General features: G+C 36.5%; 1 protein-coding gene across 3 annotated transcripts in view; it reads right to left on the bottom strand.

The window, feature by feature from the left end:
• LOC137408862 (baculoviral IAP repeat-containing protein 7-like) overlaps window positions 1-12,648 on the bottom strand; it is an 88,042-nt gene that overhangs the window by 2,901 nt on the left and 72,493 nt on the right. For all 3 annotated transcript variants that reach the window (XM_068095447.1, XM_068095445.1, XM_068095444.1), the window contains 5 exons: window positions 9,910-9,979; window positions 8,728-8,873; window positions 5,876-5,966; window positions 4,277-4,377; window positions 3,910-4,075 (listed from right to left, as the gene is read on the bottom strand). In XM_068095447.1, the coding sequence (XP_067951548.1) occupies window positions 3,914-4,075; window positions 4,277-4,377; window positions 5,876-5,966; window positions 8,728-8,873; window positions 9,910-9,979 (570 nt within the window). In that variant the 3' untranslated portion in view covers window positions 3,910-3,913. The remainder of the gene's footprint in view (window positions 1-3,909; window positions 4,076-4,276; window positions 4,378-5,875; window positions 5,967-8,727; window positions 8,874-9,909; window positions 9,980-12,648) is intronic.

Raw genomic sequence — 12,648 nt, 5'->3', positions numbered from 1 at the left:
CTGAGATATTTTATTGACATGATACAGCCAGCATAAACAAATCAAGCCAAAGATAATGGATTATTGATTATATGGTGTTACATAGCAATAAAACTACACTGGTAATTAGTATATACTGCACTCAAAAATGTGTTCCTTTAGGTCTGCTGCAAACATAAGTATAACAAAATAATAATAATTAATATTGGGAACAATAATGAGTTTATATGAGATAGCTCCGATGGCTGACACGGCCACAAAGATGAGACTGAAAACCTTTTTTTAATATTTGACCAAGTCCCTATAATCATATGTTGAGAATGTCAAACGTTAGCCATGAATCTGATAGCTATTGAAGTGTAGTCAACAAGTTGCTGCAGTAAAATCATACTGAACTTCAGCCCATAAACATATGGGTTACTCCACCATTTATCTTGTTAGATAAGCTCTATTCACCATTGATAGGTTATGATTAGAGTTCACAAACAGTAGTACGTATACAATACAATACTTCTATACGAGTTTAAATAGAATAAACACGCTATGAAACACACAGAGAAAAAGCTGTCAGCTTATCAGAAAGTTATTAATAATATATATGAGTAATGAACTCCTTGATCAGTGAGTCATCGACAGGAACAAACCTAGTTTCCCTTTGATTGAGTTAACATTATAGAATAACATATTTAGGGTTGCTTAAGATCTCATGCAACACCAACTAATCATGTGACAGTTAATAACAATACACACCAGCTAACTATTGGGTGATCAACTGTTTGATCAGTGAGTCATTGATAGGAACAAACATACGGTTTCCCTTTGAGAGTAAACATTACAGAATAACTTATATAGGGTTATTCCATATCTTGAGCCCTTAGTAGAAGCATCAGTACATTAAAATAAGCCTGAGCTCCAATAATACAATAATTGTTTCCATGAAAAGCCTTGGTCTCCATCTCCCCATTTACACAAACTCTTAAGTCGGCTATTCTCAGTGAACTAAACTGGTCTTTAATCAAGTGTCAGACTCGCTGCTTCCCAATACCCAGAATGCAATACTAATCAGCTGCCACAACTACCTGTGCGCTCAGAGTTCGCAAGCCTTTTGGACTTGTGCAAATTCTGAGACGACTAGCCCCGACTGATAATGCATTTCCTCTGAACCATATAAGGCACCTTCCATATTCATTCCCTCTGAACCATATAAGGTACCTTCAATATTTATTCCTCTCTCAACCATATAAGGTATCTTCCATATTCATTCTCTCTCAACCATATAAGGTACCTTCCATATTCATTCCCTCTCAACCATATAAGGTACCTTCCATATTCATTCCCTCTCAACCATATAAGGTACCTTCCATATTCATTCCCCTCTCAACCATATAAGGCACCTTCCATATTCATTCTTCTCAACCATATAGGGTACCTTCAATTTTCATTCTCTCTCAACCATATAAGGTACTTTCCATATTCATTCCCTCCCAACCCTATAAGGTACCTTCCATATTCATTCCCCTCTCAACCATATAAGGTACCTTCCATATTCATTCCTCTCTCAACCATATAAGGTACCTTCAATATTTATTCCTCTCTCAACCATAAAAAGTATCTTCCATATTCATTCTCTCTCAACCATATAAGGTACCTTCCATATTCACTCCCCTCTCAACCATATAAGGTATCTCCATATTCATTCCTCTCAACCATATAAGGTACCTTCCATATTCATTCTCTCTCAACCACATAAGGTACCTTCCATATTCATTCCCCTCTCAACTATATAAGGCATCTTCCGTATTCATTCCTCTCTCAACCATATAAGGTAGCTTCCATATTCATTCCTCTCAACCATATAAGGTACCTTCCATATTCATTCTCTCTCAACCATACAAGATACCTTTCATATTCATCCCCTTTCAACCATATAAGATACCTTCCATATTCATTCTCTCTCAACCATATAAGGTACCTTTCATATTCATTCCCTCTCAACCATATAGGGTACCTTCAATTTTCATTCTCTCTCAACCATATAAGGTACTTTCCATATTCATTCCCTCCCAACCCTATAAGGTACCTTCCATATTCATTCCTCTCAACCATATAAGGTACCTTCCATATTCATTCCCCTCTCAACCATATAAGGAACCTTCCATATTCATTCTCTCTCAACCATATAATGTACCTTCCATATTCATTCCCTCTCAACCATATAAGGTACCTACCATACTTATTCCCTCTCAAACATGTAAGGTACCTTCCATATTCATTCCTCTCAACCATATAAGGTACCTTCCATATTCATTCCCCTCTCAACCATATAAGGAACCTTCCATATTCATTCTCTCTCAACCATATAAAGTACCTTCCATATTCATTCTCTCTCACCCATATAATATATTTTGCATACTCATTTCTCTCTCAGCTATATAAGGTACCTTCTATATTTATTCCCTCTCAACCTTATTATAGGGTACATTCTATACTTATTCCCTCTCAACCATGACGGTTGAGCAAACATCAAGGCCGGCGTTTTTTGATTGACTTATTGGTTCATATTAACAAATGAGTAAACTTTGGCTAGAAAATTCTAAAATAATAACAAACCTGCCAAACTTCTAAAATATTAAACAGAGTAATAATGGTTATGAGGGCTGGGCTCATGTTGATAACTACTCAGAGTCTGCTATTTCAGCAATGTTAACAAACGAGCTCCATATGCAGCGTTTGACTTGAATTACCAACTGATTGCTTCATCCACTGCCGAAGTAGTGCTTTGATGGCATCAAGGAGGATCTTGTATCGCAGTAAATAACAGTAGTAAAATGTTTTCTCACTTTCCTGCCAACTATGTAAGATGCCTTCTATACCCTCCCCTTCAAACGTTTAAGTAACTTTCGTCTCAACCAAGAGTACATGAACAAACGGGAATATTATCAGAGAATGGTGAATGAACTTCATCATACAATTGAAGGACCCGGCGCTAAAAGTTCTCAAGTCACAAAATGGCCTACGGCGGCTAAGCAAAGTTAAAGGTAAAACCTTGTGAAATCAGAGAAAGGTCACTAGGCATCCTTTACCTACATTATCAGGCTTATAACTGTCACTAAATTCACATTGTAAGTTCCTTAGATCCCTTTGTATTATTGGATTGCAAAAATCTGAGCTGTTTTTTATGGAGTTGAGTACTTATAGTGCAATGACTTGGGGTGTTCAAAAGATTAACACACTTTTATTCATGTTCAGTGACAATGAGAATGATTAGGTGACCAGCAGATGTAAAGAACAGCAATGTCAGATTAAAAGCCTGCATAATAAAACATTTTTCTAGTCCATTCAGATGAGTTACTAGCCCTTTTTTGGCTTCTCAAGTTAGAAGTTCAGGAATAGCTGCTTCATCTACTTGCTCAGCCATTGTTGAATGCTCTGAACCGAGCCGTGTAATCACATGACACAATAGCCTTAATCTGATTGTCAGCTCGTGGATTCAAATATTTTTAGTGCATCAGTATAGAAAATTTTGGTTTACCTTTGTAATTTATACACGACTCATGTACTTTTTCATGCATATTTTTGGTGCTGCTAAACTTGGGTGTTTGTGCTTTAACATTCTACAGTGAAAATTGCAGATGGCCAAAATTGGGACTCAAGTACTTTTAGCACTAGGCTATTCAATTAAAATGCCTTGTAAGTTATGAAAACACAAGTATGTAACAGGAACAAATAACTACTGAAGATAGATGAAAGAACTAGGTGTTCATGTTCTAAACTCAACCAGAATGGCAGAAAGATTTGATCAATACTGCTATAGCAAAATTTCACATACCATTTACAAACATAAGAGATATTTTATCAGGCTGACCAAGTGTTAAATTAAAAGTACATGATCTTTGCATTAACTGAGATAAATTAGAACTATTTACATACCTTTTTAACTGACGTAGGTTTTGAAAAGGCCAGTCATAAGAGAAGAACATCCACGGGTAGGGCACTTGCTCTTGTATAATGGGCTTTTGTCTACTCGATCTTTCTCATCTTGACCACATTTGTCACAAAAGATCAGGTGTCCACAAGGAAGAGCAACTTCCGTAGCCTAGAAGCAGGTTACTCGCTAGTAGTAGCATTTATGTATGAAGACAGAATCGTCTTCTAAAGTTACCATGTCGGTAGAGGGCAGCTCCTCATGGATGTTTTAAACACAAAGTACCAACAATAAGTGCTTGGTTCTCAACAATAATTACTTTTGAAAAAAGTAAAGCAAAACCATAATAGAAGACATGTTCTATAAACTTACATCTATTTTCTGACCCCTTCGGTTGAAGCAGTTGAAACAGGTGCCTGGGGAACGGATCAGTTCTACACCGTCGGTTTGAATTCCTCCAAGCATTTCCTGGTCTAAAAACAAAAACAGCTCAAGGAACATGCAAATACGACAGGGTAATGCAAACTAGATAAATATTTCAGTGCCAGTAAAGACCTGGGGAGAATATAATACCACTTACATCTACATGGTAGTCACAACTGAGATGGAGAGAAGATAATACCAGTTACACCTACATGGTGGTCACCACTGAGATAGAGAGAAGATAATACCAGTTACACCAACATGGTGGTCATCACTGAGATGGAGAGATAATAATACCAGTTACAACTACATGGTAGTCACCGCTGAGATAGAGAGATAATACCAGTTACACCTACATGGTGGTCACCACTGAGATGGAGAGAAGATAATACCAGTTACACCTACATGGTGGTAACCACTGAGATGGAGAGAAAATAATACCAGTTACAACTACATGGTGGTCACCACAGAGATAGAGAGATAATACCAGTTACACCTACATGGTAGTCACCACTGAGATAGAGAGAAGATAATACTAGTTACACCTACATGGTAGTCATCACTGAGATAGAGAGAAGATAATACCAGTTACACCTACATGGTGGTCACCACTGAGATAGAGAGAAGATAATACTAGTTACACCTACATGGTGGTCACCGCTGATTCACAATTGAGCATCAGAATGACTAATCAAAGGATTGCAGTCTGTCATGAAAGATTCCAGTCTGTCATGAAGGATTCCAGTCTGTCACGAAGGATTCCAGTCTGTCATGAAGGATTCCAGTCTGTCACGAAGGATTCCAGTCTGTCACGAAGGATTCTAGTCTGTCATGAAGGATTACAGTCTGTCATGAAGGATTCCAGTCTGTCACGAAGGATTCCAGTCTGTCACGAAGGATTTTAGTCTGTCACGAAAGATTCCAGTCTGTCACGAAAGATTCCAGTCCGTCATGAAGGATTCCAGTCTGTCACAAGTCTGTCATAAGGAATTGGAGACCACCTATACCCTTCTATTTTCTTCACAGCCAGCTCTCTCATTACTTGTTATAGTTGACCCTCATTTCCAACACACACTCTGGACAGCACCAATTGTAAAATTCTAAAACTATTGCATGAATTAAGGGCTAACAGATGAGTTGGCGTATATTAATTTTAATTGAAAAGTGATGAACATTTGATTGATAGGGAATTGAATAGCAAGGAACAAGTGTAACAAACATACACTCTGGACATCTGCAATTTGATTTGATAATTACTCAGTGTCTGGCACATAAAAAAGCCTGTGGTAGTTATGACAATGTTGAAATGGGTCCTTTACAACTGGAAGTGAGTGAAAGGATGTTGAATTTCTGCATTATTTTACTGCTCACTGTCTAACATGCTTTTACTGCTCACTGTCTTACATGCTTTCCTTCCTAGAAATAATCATAATAAATAAATTGTCAATATAATATGTCAGGCTGAGAATCCAAATATTAGCATATATAATTCTTAGTTTCAAGGTTTCAACTTGACCCTAATCCAACTTAATCAGTGACTTGACTCACCTCCATTCAATACTCTAGCTACGTCTTCTTGAGCCTTGATTGGAGCTGATGGTGCTGACATGAAATGCATTACCTGAGAGCTTCGCTCCGTCTGCAAAACAAACAGAGGCAGAGCGAATTTAACAAAAGATCTACGGAGAGTAAACTCCTCAAGATTCGGAATTATAGTTGGATAAAACTGTAACACAATAGATGAGTGCATTGCGAGGTCATAACTGTAGTAATAAAGACTACTCGTTGTTTAGTAGGTCACAAAAGGAAAAAGAGGGAATGAAGGTTCCAATTACTATACAAGTAGCATTGGGAAGGAAGCAGAACGTCATGCTATGGACACTGCATTATTACCATGCCACTTTCTTCTATACCAAGAGATAATTGCTACAGATTAAAACTAAATTTTGTGTTCTGTAGTGAGTTTCACAAAATGTTGGGTAACAACTAGGGTTATCACACCTTTAGAGTGACACATCAGTAAGCATTAGCTAAAGATTACCAATTGTCTAATTGTTTGAGTTATATTTGACCTGAGGTCATCATAAAGGATCATGAAAACTCAATAACCAAACAAACTGTTTGCCTTCCCAATGATTAATCTAGAAATCCTATCTATAGTTGTGTCCTACTGAAATTATTACATACAGAAGACTTAGGGGTTATATTGGTTTGGGCTTTTTATGGTACCATCCATCAAATTATTGGGATTCTCTGCTATACCATTGAAAAATTAATCAAAAGTTTTTACTAAGATTAGCAATGATGTACCAAAGTATCGGGTATTATTGCCAAAGAACTCAATATTTAATATGAGGGCATTTAATCTTGATATTATTATCAGGATAATTATAACTTGTCACGGTAAATTGCGCTGCATGGTTAGGACATTATTAAACCTTCTATGAATTGATTACTAGGATTTGACATGATACCAAGTATCAAATACTTTGGATTTGTCATCACATGATTTACTGGAGACTAGTTTCACGATATGGCAATTTAATTGTTTGGTGGTGATTTATAAGGTAGACGATATGAGAATCACCACCATCTAAATATATATTACCAATAGTATAAACGATGTAATCATGTAATGATGATTTATCTCACACCTGACGATTTTCAGAGTGAGTGATACTGGAACTAAAGTGCACAGGCCTTCTAGTCTTATAATAAGCTCATACCATGGTATTCCATGCACAAAGACATTCAGGAAATAGATATTTTAACTATCATAAACAAAAACAGTTTCTATTCAAGTTGAAATATGCAAAAAATATTAACAAAAATTTATAAGTTTTTACATAATAATATCGCGAACCAATTTTTTGAAAAATCAAATTGTTTGGTGATTTTTGGACATCGTTAAGCTTTACTGGACACACTGATTAGCTACCGAGCGACAAACCAGAACCTAGAACCAAACACTCCAACTAATAAAAATATATTAATAACCTTCACACCGCCAACTATTTAGATTTTCGCTGTCAGAATATCTTGTGGTTCTCCCAGTCAGATCATTAAATATAATAAAAACTTACCGTAAAACCTCTAATTGAATGCCATGACGCAATTTTTAAACCCTTCTTCTGTAGCGGCGGTCAATTAAAGGCGGCGTTCAAATAGAGGCTGAGATATATTTTCCAAGTAGCTTGTCAGAATTTTGATAAATTTAGCCCATTTTTGGGCAAAGTGAATGTCGCCTATATTTTGCCCTATTTTTCCGGTGGAGTGATATTAAACCTTTTGGATGCAATAAATCTGCTAAATTACCCCTCCAACTTGTCAAAGATCTCTTAATAAATATACATTGAGAAACAGAGAAATATCTCTACCAGCTAATATCTATTGCTTACAATAGTGTCCAACTTTGTAATTTGGAGTTTTCAATTTTCAATTCATTCTAAATTTGAAGACATATTTTTATTTTTTAACTAAATTTAATAATATTGCATAAAAGCTCATTGCACTCATTGATATTAATGCTACAGTTTGCAGCCAAAACTAGCTTTTTATGTGCAATAGAAGAGGAATTACGAGCTTCGATCAATTGTAAGATCAGATTACCACAATGATGCTATCAAATAATATGCTATAAATCTGCAAATTTATAAGTCTGCCCAATAATAATCTATCAAATGATACAAATATATATTCGTGAACAAGTGACTCAAACAAACCATACTTATATTACACGAAGGAACTAAAATTAACGCCTTTAAAACAAAAATATTTGCAGTGTTTTCTCGGCCAGCTGTTTTCTGATTGTTGCTTTCGATGGAACAAAAATTTTCAGTTGTCCAACACCTTCTACAATGTCATCTGAATGTACTGTACAATGTACTGCTGAACTAGTCGATATTAATGTCCAAAATTAACGCTAACAAACTTTTGGCAGAACAAAACTTTTACGCATTGCATTTAGCACAAATGCATCGCGTAAAGGTTTTGCTCGCTAAACGTAACCTTTGGCCCAAAACTCGCAAAATGTTTTTTATCTACATGTACTTTGAAGTATCAAAACCATGTTAAACAAGGAACCATTATTAGCCTGAGGCAGTTATTTAGATGGTGTTGCTTTCAAAGTTTTAACGAAAAAAAAGAGTTTTGGAGTAGGACGACGAGAGAATTGATTGTTAGTAATGTAAATGATTCATTACTAATATGATTTGGAGGACACTTTTTTATTGATCACTTGATATTATGGGTTCATAAAGATAAAAGATAGTCAGAGTGGCGGTCAAATAGAGGTGGTGTTCAAATAAAGGTGGCGCTAAATTAGATGTTTTACAGTATCTACAAGGAGAGACATATACCAAAAATATTAACATGTTTATAACTATTTGTGAATTGCATACCTCCATCCCCATATCCTCTTCTTCCTCAAGTTTGTAAACTGCTACTACAAGATCTTTAGCGTTATCAAAAGCTTTTCCATTCCGGTTGATAGCAAGGTCGACCAATTGTCTTTCATGACCCAGCTTTATGCAAAGGTCATGTAAGGCTGTTAAATTCAAAATGTATGTTTATTAATTCACTAATAAATAATAAAACAACAAACAGGCTCCCATGCTTAATTTGTTAAAAGCATGCGAGTTTGTATGACCAAGTTGCTCTTGTCTGCAAAAAACCAGACATCACTTGACTTCGAAAACTGCTGTTGTGTTTCAGTGCTAAAAGTGTGTATACCACATCTTTAAAAAGTACCATGGAACTCATGAAGTGCTTTCAGATTTTCTCGAGACATTTTCAAATCTCACAAGTTTATGATGGGAAAGACGAGTGATGATTGATCTAGAAGGTTTAGCATTCTTTTTCCATTAATATTACTATAATCAGTCAATAGTGATGTCATTTTAAGCTTTAGTTAAAATCCACTCCAGCAGAAATAGATATTGAGCGACCTTTTGACAGCATTGATGCGAGTGTTATTGACAGCAGAAACATCATATCCAGAAAATCTGAAAGCACCTGGAAGATATTCAACAAGGTTTTCTCCTCTAGCGAAACAAATGGTCATCTCAACTAGTCTAAACCAGTAAAGGTAGATTTTAGCAAGCTGGTTCTACTGAAAATTAAAATGAATAAATTATTAACTACATGACGAAATGCTTTTCTACTGATAAACATGCACTACTAGTACAGCCATTACCAAAGATGGGGAGAGTTCTCTGTCTTTGTAATACTGATTGATGCTATTAATCAGAGTTGTTTTCTTAGTATTGAGATCTTATTGTTATATTATTATTTTAAAACTTGATAGTCTCAGTTTAAGTACTATAACACTGTTTATAAATATGGTAACTCTCATTACCCCACTAAAACTGTGGTGATGTCAGCCTCTGTTTGAATTCCAGTTTCAAATACGTGACTGCAGGTAAGGGTCATAAACCCTCATGTGAGAGCAGAAGTCTACATACTGCTCATCTGATTTACACAATATTCATAATGAGGTCTTTCTTGTAGCATGTCATACATTCATAGAAGAACAATTACTCATGAGAAACAACCTCTGCACCAGCTCGTAACTAAATATTTACCTTTTTGCTGTGATACCTTCTGCTTGTACTCCTTCTCAGCCTTTTTCTGCAGGATAGTTTGACGAGAGCACTACAATACCAAACAAGTGCTTGGTAAAAAGTGCATATATGGCCATACAGACAAAAACAAAAAAAAACCTTGTTTTTCAGACTCAAAACAGCTCGAATGTCCATTATCAAAACTATTGAATACTCTGATAGTCCAGTTGTGACACGCTGGTTGTAACCAGTGCTACCAGGGATCAAATCCTACCAGCTTGTTTGGGCTGAATGAGATTTTATTCTTTCTCAAACTAGCCAAGTAGATAAATGAGAGTAGACCTATAAGGAGATGTTAGAGTGATGTCAACAACAAATAACAATTCTGTACTGCAGAAATCTAAGAACTCTTAATAAACCAATAGAGAATAGGGCTGTTGGAAGTTCTTGGCCTTGACACACTGGTTGTAACCAGGGTGACTATAGCCTCAAATCCTACCATCCCAGCTTGTTTGCGCTGGAGGATTTGATTCGTTCAACTAAAACTAGCCAAGTGTATAAATGAGAGGAAAGAAATGTCAGAGTGACTACAAATAACAACTCTGTACTGCAGATATCACTCTTAATAAACCGATAGAGAAAAGAGCTGTTGGAATTTATTTGCATTTTTGTCTTATATTGCCAGCCTTGGAGCCTAGCTTGTTCATGTTATAATTTCAGTAGCGCAACATAACAGAACTTGAGAATATTACACTAAATCCTAAAGCAAATGTATATTTCCTTAAAGATGAGATCTGTTTCGTGTTCAATCAGGTAAGTTTGACCAACCTAACTTAAGGAAAAAATATTTTGAAGTTTGTATGGGATCTTTCTACCATCAGCTAGTACAATGCAATGAGAAGCTGGCTCATGGTGCATTGTGGGTAGAAAGACAATGATTGATGCCTGGAGATCAAAATAGTGGGTAATATTCTCACTGAGTAACTGAAAAGGTAGTTATTTACATGAACTGAACCCAAGTACGGTGATGTCCGCCCAGCATTGGGAAGCACTTAATTGAAGTACATCGAGGCTGGCATTATTCAATATTTGCGTTGAGATCTTCGACTCGTGATAGTGATAGTGTATCAGATAGGACCCCGTCTTAAAGGAAACCTATGATGTTTATTGCCATACATATATGTCCCTTACACAAATTTGGTATTCCTTGAACCAGCCCTTTGATGGATACATTCTCCTGGCATTTATATCTTCCCAGTATTCATCTATAGAATGTTCACTACATTAACTTATTTTTACAGCTATTGTACATTCATTGAAGTTTTTTGCCACACTTGCAACCCGCTTCATCATAGGCAGGGCATTTTCCTTTTACATGATCAAAAATTCAAAATCTATAACCATGTATTGGCTTAGGTACTGGTATATGTAAGCGAGCCGTTCTGAAGAGAGAATCTTTGATGTTCAACACACAGTGAACAAGCATCATCGTACTTCATGAATTCGCAAACACTCACTCGTGTCAGGTTTGACAAACAAGCCAATGGGCTCACTATTACCCTGGATGATTGACATGAACATATTCTAGTCATACAACTAGTTCCAGTTGGGGTTGAAGTAGACATCAAATTTGGCTAGCACATCGGGGGAGACAATTCCTATATTCAGGTAAATTGGCATCATTAAGAAAATGAGACTGGTCGAAAATTTGTACAGCATCGTCACTATAACAGTGACGCAAAATGACTTTTCTCCTAATGCTCCTTGGGGTATCGTTATCACCAGCAAACAGTATGTTCTTTAGCTGGCTGAGCTGCTATAATTGCATGAAGGTAGCTGTTGACATTTCTTTTTACATCTCTTCCAATTTTTAGCGAGATTTTCATTCATTCACAACATATAAGGAAGTTGCAATCCTTAAGGAGGTTGAATCCTATAAGGAGGTGAGAATCCTATAAGGAGGTTGCAAGTAATTATTTCTAACCAGCCAAATCTAGCCTGTGTGCCCAATTAAGAAGCCGTCAGGAACAGTGGACTCAAGACTGAATAGTAGCTGTTTTTATTGATTATCCTGATATCTGATATTTTTACTGACTATGATAGCACTGCCCCAGGCCTGCTCCCACCATGAACTATCTGTATATTGGCATTGAGACAGGATCTGTATGGTGTCTGCAGAGTAGAAGTATGCTAAGTACGACAAAGTTTCCACGCGATTGTTTCTTCATCAGCCAGTGCTATGATGCCAGTAGAATATCAACTCTGATAGGATACTTTCTGTCGCTGGACTAGTTATTAATGATGCAACTTCAACTAATGCAACAAGATTAACAAAAAGGATATACATCCCATAGCTGCTGTGCTTTAAATAGTGATGAGTTGAGTGTTTTTATAATGACCACTCAACTCTTCCCTTCTGTAGAAACGATATTTGATGAAAACATGAAGCGTGTATAAAGTAATGAACTACCAATCAACCTCTTTCAGGAATGAACACTCTCACCCAGCTAACAATAAGCAGACGTCTCAAACCCATTTATTACTGTGCTTTAAACCAGGGTTGAGCCGAGCGTGGTTATAAAGACTACTCAACTCTTTGCTACGGTGGAATAAATAAGGACTATCCGAGGAGACACAGCACTCTGATGCTGACAGTGCCAGCTTTGTAACAACAAATTAGATAACGAACTAGATGAATGAGGCTGTCTTCTCAGACTGATTTTTTTATTGAAACCAAGATGGAAAGACTACTCAAGATTT

The sequence above is a fragment of the Watersipora subatra genome, chromosome 11 (assembly GCF_963576615.1).
Source record: "Watersipora subatra chromosome 11, tzWatSuba1.1, whole genome shotgun sequence".
Taxonomy (NCBI): domain Eukaryota; kingdom Metazoa; phylum Bryozoa; class Gymnolaemata; order Cheilostomatida; family Watersiporidae; genus Watersipora; species Watersipora subatra.
Note: the sequence above shows the minus strand (reverse complement) of the source record. Positions and strands in the feature narration are given on the sequence as shown.